The sequence below is a fragment of the Vanellus vanellus genome (genome assembly GCF_965231255.1).
Source record: "Vanellus vanellus genome assembly, chromosome: 4".
NCBI classification, from domain to species: domain Eukaryota; kingdom Metazoa; phylum Chordata; class Aves; order Charadriiformes; family Charadriidae; genus Vanellus; species Vanellus vanellus.
The window spans coordinates 4,322,014-4,338,232 of record NC_138909.1 but is presented as its reverse complement, the minus strand read 5'-3'; the positions used below and the strand labels follow the sequence as shown (position 1 = coordinate 4,338,232).

General features: G+C 40.4%; 1 protein-coding gene across 1 annotated transcript in view; it reads left to right on the top strand.

Moving 5' to 3' along the window:
* Positions 1–16,219, top strand: part of LOC309670961 (bifunctional heparan sulfate N-deacetylase/N-sulfotransferase 4) — a gene marked incomplete at its 5' end in the record, with an annotated part of 84,789 nt that overhangs the window by 26,605 nt on the left and 41,965 nt on the right. Inside the window, 2 exons of the mRNA XM_082482104.1 lie at positions 4,296–4,383; positions 9,441–9,595. Coding sequence (XP_082338230.1) covers positions 4,296–4,383; positions 9,441–9,595 — 243 coding nt within the window. The remainder of the gene's footprint in view (positions 1–4,295; positions 4,384–9,440; positions 9,596–16,219) is intronic.

Genomic DNA, 16,219 nt, shown 5'->3' with positions numbered 1-16,219 from the left:
GGATTTCCTTAAAAAAAAAAAACAAAAACATCACCAATGCACTTTGCTTAGCCTGGCATTGAGACACGCCTGTTTGTCCGTGTACAGGTGTGCTCCCTGGTTCTTGCCTTGGAGAATGATAATTATCTAACATGATCTGTTTAACTGTCAAAAATAAAACAGTGTTCCAGCTGTTGCTTCAACACACCCCTATGAGTTCAGTGGGGAATGCTAATTGTATTTTCACATGCAAGTAACTTTCCTCCACTACACAGCTCTTTTAAGCCCCAGTACTCAGAGAAGAAAAAAAGAAAAATCCCACTGAGTCTGAGGAAAAGCCACACACTGGCAGATAGAACTTAAATACTGTAGTCAGGTGAAATAACCAGGAGAAAAATCTTCTCTACAAAATAAGATTTGTCATACGTTTTTTTGTTTGGTTGGTTGTTTTTGGTTGTGTTTTTGTTTTTTTGTTTTGTTTTGTTTTTTAATAATCCACATTCCTCTATACGCATTTCCCTTCTGCCGAAGTTGTAGGCAGCACCTACCATTTCTCTCTCAGTGAAAGCAGCCAAGTCCTGAGGTCAGCGTGCAACAGGGATGGGACAGGGACAGGTGAATCCCCAGGGAAGGAGGACTGCTGGGGACAGCACAGGAGGACCAGGCAGAGTGTGAATCACTGCGATCGCATCTGGTGTTGGGTAGGATTTCCAGCTGTTAAAATTCAATAGCCCTTCTCCATCCTGCAAAACTCTTCAAAATAAAATAAATACCTTCCGCCTCACATGGAGGCTGCGTAAGCCCTGAAAAGGTTTCTGGCAGCAGATGCCAGGGATGCACAGCTCCTCCCTGGACCATCCAGGAGCAGGAGCCCTGGTTGAGGGAGGTGATTCTACCCCTCTGCTCTGGTGAGACCCCACCTGCAGTACTGTGTCCAGACCTGGAGTCCTCAGCACAAGAAAGACATAGACCTGTTGGAGCAGGTCCAGAGGAGGCCACAAAGATGCTCCGAGGGCTGGAGCACCTCTGCTGTGAGGACAGGCTGAGAGAATTGGGATTGTTCAGCCTGGAGAAGAGAAGGCTCCAGGGAGACCTTAGAGCCCTTTCAGTCCCTAAAGGGGCTACAGGAAATGTGTGTGGGGGGGAACTTTTTACAAGGGCATGTAGTGATAGGATGAGGGAAGATGGCTTCAAACTGGAAGAGGGGCAATTTAGATTAAATATCAGCAAGAAATGTTTCACTCAGAGTGGTGAGGCACTGGCCCAGGTTGCCCAGGGAAGCTGTAGATGCCTCATACCTGGAGGTGTTCAACGCCATGTTGGATGGGGCTTTGAGTAACCTGGTCTAGTGAAAGGTGTCCCTAACCAGGGCAGGGGGGTGGGACTAGACGGTCTTTAAGGTCCCTTCCAACTCTTACCTTTCTATGATTCTATGACTGCCTGAGCAGCGGTGTTCACAGCTATCCTCACAAACAAGCAAAGAAACAGGGGTTCACCCATCTGGGAGAGGGTGAGAAGGGTGACAGAAGAAAGTCATGTGCTCTTCTCCTGCCATGGCACTTTTCTGTGCTGCACATTGTTAAGGTCTGCACCTACAGGAGACAAAAGTTCTCATTTACTTTGCAGGGTTACCAGTGAAGGCAGTATGCATCATTAGCAATTTTGTTTGAATGTCTATTTATTGACAATAGGGAAGGCAGACCTTAATCACCTAAACAGAGTTTTTTTCCATTATATTAAGGATGTGGAAGACATTAATCGGCCCCTCTACAAACAGAGAAGTAGTGACAAAATAAGTTTGGACTGACTTAGCCAACGATATCTTTAGTATTAAAAATCAGTGAGGTCATGAAAATGCAATTTAGCTGCATAGTATATAAATTAATATGCATATATGGAAGTGGCAATAAAAAAAAAAAGTCTTTGGGACCTACCAAATCCAGTTTGAATGACAGATTTGCCCTTTCGACAGAGAAAAATGCTTGACACGCTGCAAGTTACAGGATTTACATCTTAATCCTCTCTCTGTGTTTTAATGAGACCTCACTGGGCTGGAACATTTCTGCCTATCCCACAGTTCTGTCATTTTTTTGAGATGTGAGTGTGAGGGAAGTCAGAGAGAAAAAACAAAGTGATATAATGATGTTTGTTTCGTGTACCTTCTTATACTGTATCTTAAGTGATGGTAATTTCTCAGGATGTTCTTTCCTCAAAGGAAAATTGAATTGATTCTGTGCAGCCCCTTACTCTTTCTCAACATATATAAAATGCTCTAGATACCTTGGAAAATTATGTTCTAAAATATAATGATTCAGATTCTACACTTGTTGGCTTTAATGGTGTCGATTTAGGTGTGTGTTTTCACCAGCTGGGAATTTCCTCAATGTCTTAGCTAACAGTGCTGTTGAACTCTAAGGTTTTACATTTTAGTGACTGTTTAGTTGTTATATATTATGTAAATATAGTCCCACCTGTGAAATTGTCACAGAATTGAAATAAACAAATTATTTAATGTCTGGCAAGATAGGCTGGAAACCATACTGCTATCTTAATATTTAATGCTAAAGCACAAGATTTACTGTCATTAGATTACATTATTTCCTTTAGCAAGGGAAGGAATTTGCTTGATGACTGTTGTAGCCAATAACCACAATCTTTGTTCTACATCTTCCTTAACACCCAATAAGTGTTTCTATTTAAAAAATGAAGGCAGATGCACACTGTCTGACAATCTTTGATGTTATACTCCCAAGCTGCCTGGCACCCGAATGATGCTTCTTTGGAAGGCAGCTGGTAGCAAATGATGCTTCGGAAGAGGCTTGTGCTCCAACACAAACAGTGCCCAAATATCTGCATAATTAGGAGGGAGTCAGCAATTTTAAGAAGTTAATGTCCTACAGCAAATGCTGACATTAGCTGACAGCACCTCCCAACCCATTGCAGTGCAAAGGTAATATGATAAATCATGAGAGCACAGAAACCTGACTTGCTTAGTTCTGCTCTGGACTAGACTATCAGGCTGCATCTCAGCTGCTTAAACCCTGGTTTCATCATTTGCGCTGGACTGGCAATACTTATGGTCACAATTAGAGTTTGTTGTTGTTTTTTAAATTAGACTGGTGGGTTGAGCAAAAAGGTAAAACTATTTTCCTGTAGCGTTAAGTGAAATTACTAATGACCATACAAAAACCATTTTTTTTTTTTCAAATGAAAGGAAACATTAGCTGGACTTGGACTGTGGGTAAATTGTGTGTAAACCACTGTATTCATTTTGTCTTTGAACTGTGCAAGAGCATGAACATTCGATCAATAAAAATGTTATTAATAGATAACGGGAAAAGTTCTCAAGAGCCACATAATGGAGACGTGGAAAATTGATGAAAATAGAGCTTATAACCCATTCAACATTGGCAAGACCAGTAGGGAGATACATGCACTATCCATCTCGCATATGAAGCGCATCCAAATTATGTGGGCTGGTGATTGAAAGCAGAGAGATATCTGTGCAGCAAAGACTATCTTTAGCAGCAATGCAGAGTTGACAACTAACAGTAAGTGTAGGTAGCTCACACAGGCTGAACCATCTTTTCTCTTTCTCTAGTGGTTGGAAATACCGCCAAGAAAAAAAAGGATAGGTGACCAAGACTACACCCATTTCTTCTATAAGCAATACCCTTTTCCTCCATTTCATTTAAATTGGTCTTATCTTTTGCTTGGAGGAGAGAATAAAAATAAACAGGGATTTAATTTCTGACACGGACACTATATCTATCGTAGGTCAAAACTGGAGTTTTGGTCATTCACACTGAAGCCTGAATTTGGTATTCACACACAATCAAAAAATGTTTCCACAGGTAAGTAAATCCCAACGCCTCCATGTCTGGACGGCAACTAGTCTTCCCAATTTTACTTTGGGTTTTAAGCACATTTTTATCAAGCTTCATTAAAAACCCAAAGCATGGGTGACTCAGTGATTTAGTATATTGCTGCCTCTGAATGGCTGAGTTCAAGTCCTGCCATAGATCACTGCAAACAATGTATATAGTATCTCGGTCCAAGTTACAGAACCATCACTACTTTGGTCCTTACGTACTATTAACTAGCATTGCTAGACCATCAGGCTCTGCAGGAACAAATTAAGCTCACTGTAATAGTCTTATTTAAAAAAAAAAAGAATGAGCCCAAAATAAAATGTGAAACATTTAACAGGATCTTCTTTTTTGTATCTCCTCAGTTGGACACAACTTTTAAAATGGGGCATTCCAAAAATTAATATTCACTTTTCTAAATGCATGTTAATTTCTTATTTATTTCAGGCTTTACTAGAGACTCAAAATTTACTGCGCACTCAGGTTGCAAATTTTACCTTCAACCTTGGATTTTCAGGAAAATTTTACCACACAGGTAAGAAGGAACTTCATGCTCTCAGGTAGCTGCAGTTAAATAGGTGACAGGATTTTAAACCTAGCTTCAAACATGCCCTTTTTAAATAACACATTGACTCAGTGGAGCAGTGGGAAATACATGCTCCACCATTTCAGCATCCAGTGTCTAATTCACTGTCCAAAGGGGCAAAGGTACACTACAGATGAGCTTCTCAGGAACCCGTAGATGCTGTTGGTGCTTTTTGGAAAGATGTGTGGTAGTAAATCTCAGGGTTATAAAGAAGGCAAAGTAGCTGCTAAGACCTTTTTAATTCCACAAAAGAGAGGACAGCACAGAAGACATACTAAGGTTTTTCCAGTATGATAGGTATGATGAAACAGAAAAGACTGGAAAACTCATATCTCAAAACCTCTGAAGAGGCAGAAGTATTTGAATGGGATGCACAAGATTTTGTTACGACTGTAAAGGTAATCTATCTCAGCGGTCTGCAAATCAGGAGGGATGATAAAAGGAAAACTAGATGAAAAGAAATGTGTATTGAAACCCTGCTTCTTTCACACTATGTAGTAATAAGTTGCACACTTGCACCGTGTTTCTGTGGAAGGTCTTTTACATCTCCTCCTCCTCACAACTCCTTCCTTTCTTTTGCTCCATTTCTCCACAGCACAATGCCCCTCCCTTTTTTTTTCCCCCCCTTCTCCTCTGCCTTCTCCTTAACAGTTCACTGCACCTCCACTCAGGCTTCCCTCTTCTGCCTCTGAGTCATGCTGCTCCCTAGTGCTGCTACAGCAAAAAAAAGACATTGAGCAACTCACTTCAAAGGAGTCACCTCCTGTCCTTCTTTTTTACCAAACCCCATACCCTTCCCACCTTTGAAGAGCATCTCCAAAATGCTCAGCTGTCAACCTGTTCAGCCACATTTAGTGACACTGAGTGATGCTCTTGGGCAACCTGGTCTAATGGGAGGTGTCCCTGCCGATGGCAGGGGGGTTGGAACTCGATCTTCAAGGTCCTTTCCAACCTAAACCCTTCTATGATTCTATGCTTGGGAAGCCAAGAAGCTTATCTGGAGCAGAGGCATTACAGCAGCAAAAGGATGGGAGGGTAAGTTTAAACGCTGGGAACGATGCAGTCCCAGCCATCATGGGCCACAAGGTAGCTGTGGAATAAGGCAGCTCACCCCTTTCAGTGTAGGTGTAGCAGTACTCCCCTTTTCATCACCAGTATGTGAACACCAAACAGATGAGCTTACCCATCTCTTGTGTCTCCATTTCACCACCCCTTAGGAGAGTACAGAGGTTCCTGGGAGAAAGGGAGAGGAGAAAGCATTTGAGGGATGAGAAAAGGAAACCAAAATTACGTATTTGTATCACTGTCACTTTCAAAGTCCAGGCTGTTTTCCTCTTGTGTAAGCACATAACGCTAGGCAACTGCTGCCCAGGAAACCTTACAGACTAAAGATACAGGCTGGAGAGCTTGAGAAAAATGAGAGGTAGAGAGATGGAATTACTTGCCTGGAGTCATATAACAAGCCAGTGGCAGACCTGTGATTAGAGAGCAACTTTGGAGACAGAACTTCAGTATTCTCCTCACTTCATCTTGACCTGCCTGTGCGGTTATTCCTTCTGGAGATTAATTGGACACACACATAATACAGCAAAATAAACAAAAGTAGCCCAAGGCTCTGAGATGCTCTAAAGTAGGATTCTGCTCGGTTGTGGCCATCTACAGAGTAAAGCTGGTGTCAGTCATTGCAGTGTCCACTGTAGAGAAAGGTAATTCAAGGAGGGGAGGAGGTGGAGAAAGATAATTTATTATAAATATTGTGACACGCTGAACAGGTCTGGCACAAAACATGCAGCCTTTCTACAAAATCAACCCCCTGACCTGCCAGTACATTTTTTTCTTCATTCATCCCAACAGCCTCCACATTGTTGTCATAGGTTTTCTTGCCCAGCTGATATAATGCTGATCAATTTCAGGTTCGCTCCTGCTGTAGAGGGAGAAAATAGGAGAATATGCATGCGTGCCTGTCCTTCTAAGGCTCTCAAGGCTTACACAAGTCGCACAGAACTACTGAATGAGTTGAAGCATGTCATTGCCTCCATTAAGGGACTTAAACCACAACATGCCTGTACTCACTGATGCATCTGATTTTTTAAGCTAACACTTCACTTACAGGTTGTTGGTAGCATTTTGTCATATCAGCTTAGTGGGAAGGTTTCAAAGTATTCTCCGTGCAATATATACTTTTATAGAAAGGTGTTCTTTAATTACTGTGAATGTGGCTTGCTTACCCATAGAGGCTTTTAGTATCAGATATTCAACATCTTTTTATTAGCACAGTGCAACTGCTGTGCCTTATTGACTTCCTTAATTTGTGATTTTGCTCTCCTTTCCAAAACTTGGATCATTTTAAAACTACAGGAGGGAGATGAGCGTGGGAATGTGTTGGTAGATTGAACAGTTACACATTTGCATCAAAAGATGTTGCTGACATCTGTACTCCAAATACCAATTTTAGTTGGTATGCCTGCATGCAAGTACAATAGCTGACACATCAGCCTCACTGCTCATCATCTCACTACCACCACTCCCTTCTGTGGCACTGGTAAACTATACACTGTAGACTTAACTCTATTAGCAAAAAACTGAGTAGACCCTATTAGTTATGCAGATGTAGCAAACGCTTTCTACTTGTTCATACTGTGGCGACAGAAATTAAGATGTTCTCTGGTTTTGCATTTAGATTTATAAGGTTATCGACAGCAATTTCAAATTTAGTTTCAGTTTTGAGCTCAAAAGAGACCTCTAAGTTATGGTTAAATTTTTAAAATATGGGATTATTTATTATGGAAAACAACAAACTTTGAATTACTACCTACCTGTGTAAAGCACATTCTGCATCTCAAAGCAGGTATATGTTCACCTGCTTGGTTGTAGGTCTATGGCATTTTTCAGATTCCGCATTAAAATGAAGATAGAAAGTTACATAAAGAATATTGATTGTACAAAGAAATTAAAACCTCAAAATCTCCAATACTCTGAAATAAGGGATTAGGCGAAGATATTTCAACAACACAAGCATTTATCAAATGCTCCATTTTTTGCATCTCTTTGCATGAGATTTTTTGGAAATAATGCTACTTAAAAACTTATAAAATCAAACAACACTTTTTTTAAAGGCTTGTAAAGAAAATTATCCTCAAAAGCAACACCACCAACAACTGTTAAACTTCCAATGTTTCTGTTTCAGGTCTGCCATTACAGGATGGGTTGTTGGGTTTTTTTAAACTGGAAAGTGTCACGCTTTGTCTTGTTTGATTTTTGTTATGGTAAAGTGCACAGTTTGATTAGTTGTATCCAAATTTACAAAGAAATTAGTAGGAAAAATTGATTTTAAAATACTGGGTTTAATAATGAACTTATTTCAAGAACAATACTGTACTTCAAATATTAATATGACACTAGATTATAATTTGACCTAAAAATTATGTCAAGTGATTGTTGTTCTTTAAATATTTCAAATATCCACTTTTTTCCTCTGCATCCCTACCTTCAGTTTTCTACCTTTGGGTTACCAAAGACATCTTCAATGGCATCACAAACTCCTACTCCTTTCTCTCCTGTCCTATTTCGAAAGCCTTTGTTAAGTTTCTTCCCCCAATCACATTTCCCTCAAGCGTGCCTGGGTGACTGCAAGAGAACCACATACCCCAAAAACCAAGACAGCAGTCATTCAACAGATTCCACGTACAGAAGTTTTGCACGAAGGAGCAGACATTCATAGAATGAGCAGCCATCGGCCCTTTCTTTTCAATAAGGAATTACCTAGAAAACAAGGTTGTTTTCTTTTTCCAGCAGCACTCCCATCAGCGGGAGCAACTTTCTCAGAGCTTGCAGAGTGCTGCAAAGAGGGGAGGAAAGTGATTCAGTGACACCGGGAGAAAGTTTCAAAGTAATGCTCTCCTTGTGTAGTGGCATTCTTCAAAAAACACTGCAGGAGTGAAAAATAAAAACAAAGAGCTGAAGTGCATGCACCCAACAGCCATCTCTGTATGTTCCTGCCTCATGCCACAAAAGTAAACAGTGACATCCACAGAGCACTTCCTTCCAATGAATTTTGCAAAGCATTGAAAGGGTTGTAAGAAGAAAAGATATCTATGTTTGCATCACTACACCGATTTTGACAATTAATTCTTTTACTGAAGCTAAATAAAAGCATTTGAATGATAAAGGAACAAGAAGGAAGGCTACTAATAAACTGAGTAGCATTGAGTAATTTGAGGGTGAAGTTACTGAAACGTAACTTTGCCTTTCCAATTAGAAAAGGCACTGCAGATATGTCTACAGAGGGTGGAAGCAGCATCGTATCACTTCTCAAATGGAAGGTTTTCATTGTTACAGCCACACATGCTTGCTTCTGCCTGAAGCAGATACTCTTCACAAACACAGAAGTTCTATTGTTTTTACTTCAAGATTAATCTTGGCAAAAACTGAATAGCAAACCATAGGAAACAACATTCAGAACACCCTTGCCTTCAAAGCTTCATGTTTTCCACCTAATTATATTTTGAAACTATTGCAAACTTGTTTCATACTTTATCAGATATTACCAGATTTCAATTTACCGAGGCTAATAATGAGGTAGCTACAAGTCAGGGGGGTTGGCACACAGACTCTGGCATACAGCTGTGATGCCATCTTGGCCAGCTACAACTGCGCAGGACCTAAGCAGGTGGGTACGAGTCCACCCCGTCTCCACCTTCATGGGAAACCTGAACTTCTAAATGCTAAGTACATTACATAGCGCGACAATCAGCCCTTGAAAATGAGTTCATATTAGAATCACTGTCAGTTAACACCATGCCAGGAATAGAAAGGGAGAGCTACCGTCCACAGTAATCCACCTCATTCCTTTTGTGGTGTGGTAGAGCCTGTCTGCAGCACAGGGAGACATCCAGGCCAGGGACATTAGGTTTTATGGCAGCCTCTTCTGTGTTTAAAAAACAATTATGGGCATCTCCTGTTGTTGCTTTTCTATAACCTTCTTTTTTTCTTTCTTTCTTTTGCAGGGACTGAAGAGGAAGATGAAGGCGATGACCTGCTCTTGAGATCTGTGGATGAGTTTTGGTGGTTTCCCCATATGTGGAGTCACATGCAGCCTCACCTTTTCCACAATGAGTCATCACTGGTGGAGCAGATGATCCTCAACAAAGAATTTGCAATAGTGAGTAAAAGCTACCAAAAGGTTCAACTAGAATACCTTTGCGTATTATAGCTATGCTTTTCAAGCTGTTTTTTATGTTTATCGATATTATACATATATATATTTACATAGATATGTAAAACAAGGCAGCAAGATTGGAAACTCAGCCCCCCCAGAAAAAGCCTTTCTGTGCCTCAAAGTTGGGCTGAATTTTATCTTAGCGTTTTTCACCAACACAGGCTTCCTGGGGAGGCAGCAGCCCTTCACCCAGGCAACTTTGTGAGACCACAGGGATGAGCAGCAGTAAAATCTGAGCAGGTATCAGCTGGCCTTTTAAACTTTAGGAAGGTGTTTATACACAGGGTTTATCAGCTTCTGGAAGCCTGGTACAAACATCTTCAATAGGGAAGGGAGAAAGTTGGAGTGAACCTTAAGTGTTGTATGTGATTTGCGAGAAATCTTGAAGCCAATGAAGCGAATAAGTGAAGCTGCTGGATTTCACTGTGCTTTTTTTAGATAACCTGCTTGAAAAATACTCTTTTTACACAGCTAACCTGTTGCTAATATTTGTAGATAATGATGTTTCAGTTTTGCTGATTTGTGTTGTTAACTTACAAGAGCTGTCCTCCTAGCATTGCCCTGAGTACTTGTACTCCAAGGTCAGGTGGAAGCCATTTAGAGTCCTTCAGGGTAATGCTACTTACTTATCCAGCATGAAAAAGAAAACCTGAAATCCATAAAGTGCTCGATTTGGAAAAGACACTGTGTGGTCTTTGGCAAGGCATAGAAATGCCAAGCTACTCAAAAGAGCAGAGTGACATGGTGGGGCTTTCTCTGCTGCCCAGGGAACCAAAGTCTCAGCCTTCCACAGCTCAGAAAGGCCAGCCAGCAGCTGCCCCTTCCTCCCATCCCATACATGAGCCAAGGAGCATCAGGAAACTAGCAGAGGCAGATGCCCGAACAAGCAGTTGAAAGCAAATTATTCCCTTGTTTACAAAAATATTTTCCTAACAACCTTTAAAGAAAATTCATTAAAAATGGCTTAACAGTTTACTCTTGTTGCCAGACTTCCCCCCTTCCTGTCTCCTGCTTGGCAGGGTTTTAAGACAGAGGCATTTTGGATGACTTCTTTTCCTTTCTGGTGTTCTGCTTTACTATCAGCCTTTGTTCCTGGCATGGCCGGTTCATGCCTTTTGTGTGGCCTGGCCCAGACACCCAAATATAATTGAGATTTAAATGCAAGAGTAATTTTTTAAAATAATCCATATCTCAAAAATACATGGTGTGTTCATCTTTAAACATACAGAGAAATTCTCCTGTTTTTCTCAGGAAACATTAAGTAATCTGGGTCAAACCACCTTTAGTAGTAAAATCTATAGCATAACCCCAAAACAGGGCTTGTAATAGAATGTTTGCAACTTCAACTACATAAAGATAAAGACTATGTCCCTATCATCACTGAAGGGTATAGGCACCCTAAGGAGTCTCTAAATAAGATGATGTCAGTGAAAGGCTGCTGTTATTACGGTTTTATTTCCTGCTAACATTTGGACAGGGGTTGTACCAACCTCTTAACCTTGAATCTATATGGGCTGTACAATTTACTTATGAGAACATTTCTGTTCAAAAGGCTTCCTGTGAAATCTCCTCTGTGGGTGAAATTTATCTTCCCGGTATGACAACCTTCCCGATAGCTATCGGAGAGGTCCCAGCCATGACTTCAGAGTAGTTTTGTATCCTCCCCTGCTTTCTCATCCTCAGAATCATATCTTACTTGGGAACAGAACTCCCTGTTCTACAGCTGCACTTCTGTCAGTCCTCCAAAGTTAAAGGAAACCCTTTTTCATTATTCTTTGACTTCACAGTGTGGATCCAAATTTAAATTGGAGATCTAGAACAATACATAGAAAATCTGCTTGATGACATGTTTTATTTGTACTCTAATATCTTTATTTAGTATTATACTTAGGGAAACACAGCTTAATGCTGATGCCATTTTCTTCTGCATTTCCCATTTATTGACCTCATCTCCCCACCTCTTGTTTTAGCTATGGGTAAAGATGACACTTTGTGTCAGTTTCTGCAAGGAAAGACACAATAATTATTTGGAAGTATAGTTACACTCATTCTTCACCTAATGTGGTATTTCTTCATTGTTTTGTTTTTTTTTTTTTTTTTTTTTTTTTTTTTTAAACACGGGTAAGAAGGTAACATGGGTCTTCAGGATAGGAAAGCTCATGATTATACCCAAGAAGAACAGTCAAGGTTGCTTTAAGATCCCAAATACCACAACAAAAATTCTGTTCATTAAGACCTGTTGGGTCTTCTCAGCTTTATCATTTTAGAAGACAGCCAAAACAGATCACAGTCTGGAAACCTGCACCCAAATCCCATCAGAGTCAGCAGTTTCTCCATGCAAGAGAGCATCAGGCTTAGGATTCTCGTTCACTGGGAGAAAAGGTTTCATGAAAGAAATGTCCTTCTCTTGGGTATTCTGGATTAAAATTGAGCTTAATGAACACAAGCCAGTGCACCTGAGACAGTATTTCATGGATATTGCCACACAGAGCTATAAACGTACATAAGCATTATCTGTGTTTACCCTGTATGCATAATCTCTGGTTTGCAGAAGCTCAAGTACACGTACAGTCTGCTGAACATGAGCAAGAAATACAGGTGTTACAGCTGGCAACTAGATAAAAGATCTTCTTCTGTTTTACACAGATATATCCATACCTCAATGATGCTCTATAAAATGGGGGCTTACAATCACATCCTGCCTCAAACAGCTGTACCACAAAATACATTTAGAAATCAGATACCTAAACAGTTTTGTATACATACAGCTAATTGCTAATTAGGGATCTAATTGCCTTGATTTCAGTGCAGATACCTCTGTGTATCTGGGGCTTAGTAAAATCAACAGTCTTTAAAGGATTCCCTTACACGTGAATTGCTTGTGAACCAGAAGACTGCCTTTAACAAGAGCCCTCCAAATTATTGTATTTTATGCGTCACTGAAATATTTATAATTTCTACCATTTCGTGCCTAGTTGATGACAGGAAGAGACTTTCTCATGTCTTTAAGTGTTATTGCCCTGCTGCTCTGGATCCGGCAGGCAGCGTGGGAAGTTTTGCCTGGCAAAATCCTTGTCCACGCGTGCCTGAACGATGGGCCCCACAGCCACCCCCATCCATAGCCCCACTCCCACAGCCCTTGCTGCCAAACCTCTTCTCAAGCGCTCACAATAGCCTCAGAGGAACAAGAGCCAGCGATTTTAACTGTGGCAAACTAAGTTGCAGGCTACCCAGAACTTTGCTATCCCAATGTCGCCTTATTTACATAAATACAGATGGTAGGCTTCAGAGCCTGGCAAAGGAAATTACAAATAACATTTCTTTTGATTATCAGTTTGGTTTGACTCGATCATGTTTTGTGGGGTTCTTCTCTATCAGAGGATCCCAAAATCCTTTAAAGACACCAATGGATTACGCCTTGGATTAAATCTTGCAAACTGATATTATCTCAAGTGTTATTCTCGTTGTGTATAGGCAATGCTATTGATATACAAAGAGGTGAACAAATTTTGCAAGCAGATGTCTCCGATAGTACATATTCCAAAAACAAAACGAACCAGGTTTTCACTGCCATCCTTTAATCTCAAAGTATCCTTCCTCCCCCCTTTTGTATATCCTTATCTGACAAAACCAAGTACAAAGTATCTAATCCAAAGCCTGTAGCTCTTTATTTTGTCCCTCGATTTGTTTGCTCAGTGATTATCTCCTGCTCTTCTGTGCTCATCTGTGAGCACACATACCCAAAGCACAGTAGAGATAGGGCAAAAACTATCATCAACTGTAAAAAGGTAGTTGTGATCTGATATGAAGAAGTGAGAGAGAGACATATACGAAACAAATCAATTCAGAGATACACGTATACAAAACAAAGAAATCAATTCAGAGCCTGTCTAGTAACACTCCTTGGCTTCAGTCTCCGGTTTATAAACCAACTACAGATGCACATCAGCACTTCCTCTGCCTAAAACTTTTGAGCTGCCCAAACCACAAGGACACCATGAGCTTTTAATATACCAATTAAATACCAAGAATATGAAGACCAGTGACCACATATCAAACGTAAAGTATGTACACGTGATGAAAAGAGAGTCTAATTTTTCCCATTATTAATATCTGTAGTTAATGTTGGGAAGGAGAGATGCCCTCTAGAGATTGCCTCTAAAAATGTTCTGTAAATGATCTGCATATAGAGGATAACATTGTCCTGTGCAGACAGGATGGGATTTATTCTGCCTAATCTTAATGTCTTTCCAAAATAGCCCATCTTCCTTAGTGCTTTTGTCCATACCAGGAGTGTGCTTTTGCAGCACATCTCCAAGGCTGCCTCTACTTTCTCAACTGCATTTGGTACCACACACAGGCAGAGTTTACGTGTTTCCTAGTCATGTGTAGCTTCCTCAGTGCTGGACTGCCTTTCTTCATTTCACATCCTTGGAAACCTAAGATCTTAAATCCCACATCTTCTTTGCCTCTTGATAACCTGCTATGGTGCAAATGATGCCTAGAACAGGAGTCGTGGAGATATTTGGGAGACTCCTATGTAAGACTGGAGAAAAGCTGGCTTTTCAAAAGTGTGTCCCTGTCAATCCTGGATCTGACACAGACACCAGAAAATCCTCTTCGTTAAGACCCCTTGTACTCTCTGCTTGGTGCACTGTACAGCCACGTGGCAAGGAAGCACACCACGGAGATGAAAAAACAAAGGTGAAAGCAAATACCACCACACAGAGCCCCTGTATTTCAATAACTGTCACCTCTTGTTTGCTGAACTGTCTTGTCTAGCTAGAGAGCTTTGAAGCAGGTTTTTAAAATTTAGAATTGAACTGAAAGTAATTGAAAGCTGAAATATTTATTCAATAAAGTTATCCAGTAACATAAGCCTTGAGAACAGAAATCATGTGTCCATAAAGGATTAAAAAAAAACACAACATTTTTGTGAGTGCTGACAAGCAAGGAAGTAGCAAATTCATTTGCCAAATAAGAGGAACCTTACTAAGTATTTTAAACTGACATAGTAACATATAATCTCTTATAGGAAATCTCACCCATGTGCAGCAATATTCAAAATATATCTCAGTACTAAAAATATGCAAAGCTGATGTGAATCTTTTAACACTGGAAAGTAACATCTTAAAGTACTACATTTATCACCTACTGTTGGTCAAAGTCAAAAGGCTTAGCAAACTTTTTTGAGGTTGTATTGTTACATGATCTAATAAAAGCCTTTACACCAAAGGGAATGCTGCAGTTCAACGGACCGTGTGAAAAGATCTACAGTAGACATAAGATTTCACAAATTAAAAGGTTGCTTTTTTATTCTTTCTCTGACTGGCCAATACTAGGTGTTTCTGTAAAACACATCACCAGCAATCTTTAATCAGCAGAATGACAGTTGTGTTATAAGAGTTTCAGGGTTTGTTTCATTTTATTTCTTACTGTATTTTAACAAGAACTTGTAATATTTGGTGCAATCAAAAACTGGGGTTTACTGTCGGACAAGATCCTGCTAATGTAAACAGTCCATCTTCCATACAATGTTTTTTTAATTTGAATTTCTAACATCTGTTCGTGTGAAAACTGTTATAGGAATGCAGCTGTACTTGTTGAGAATATACCTCCTTCTGGAGAGCAGTGTTCATTCCGCATTACCTGCCTTTTCTTTAGCCAAGGAGGTTTGGTTTGGGTTTTGTTGTTGTTTGTTTGTTTTTTTTCTTTGTGGTTTTTTTTTTTTTTTTTTTTTTTAATAACAGAGAGCGCAATGCTGACTCATGGCAAACACAGCTCATTTCTGCACAAATAGGAAGGTTAAAAGAGGTTAGGAGTTGCAAGCACATCTTCCCTTGCTTGAACGAAGCTGATAATTGAGAGAGATAAGCAGCCTTGGCAGATTGCTTCAGCTTTTCAGCTCACCTGTAGAAGTACTTGTCCCGTGGGCTGTGGGCAAGGTAAACTTTGGAAGGTGTCCTGGTTTGAGACATCTGGCTGCCGCTGGCCAGATGTACTGGCCACATGCAGGCATCGGAGGGAGGGTTGTTTTGAGGTGGTAGCAGTCTGAGCCGCATACCCCGTGCTCACTGGTGCCTGGAGGACACAAGGCGTGCTCCTGGAGAGCATCCTCTAGTCTGGTCTAGCCCTTAAGCAGTCCCACCACTCCCCGACCACTCCGTGATGCGAACCAATGCATGCTCAGGGAATTTTCTGCCAAAAATGGAACAACTGTTTTAATAGTCTTCCCCATATCTCACAGGTTATAACACAAATTCTCTCTTAGTATTGAACTCATCCACTGCTGCTGCCTCAGCTTACACTGTCATTTAAATTAGAATTGAAAGTCTCTTAGCGCACAAGTGAAATAGAAACAAATTTAACCTGTCCAAAATTAGTGGCTCTTGGGTCCCAGCTTAACCATGCAAAGAAATATAATGCTGCCGTTCTTAGTGCCGGAAAGGGCCAGAAGTTTTCCAAACTAGACAAACACACACAGAAAGTTTTTGAACAAATTTTCAAAGGGGGGGAAAAAAATAATCAGTGGAAATCCTGAATGTATAAATAACCTAATAAAATCTT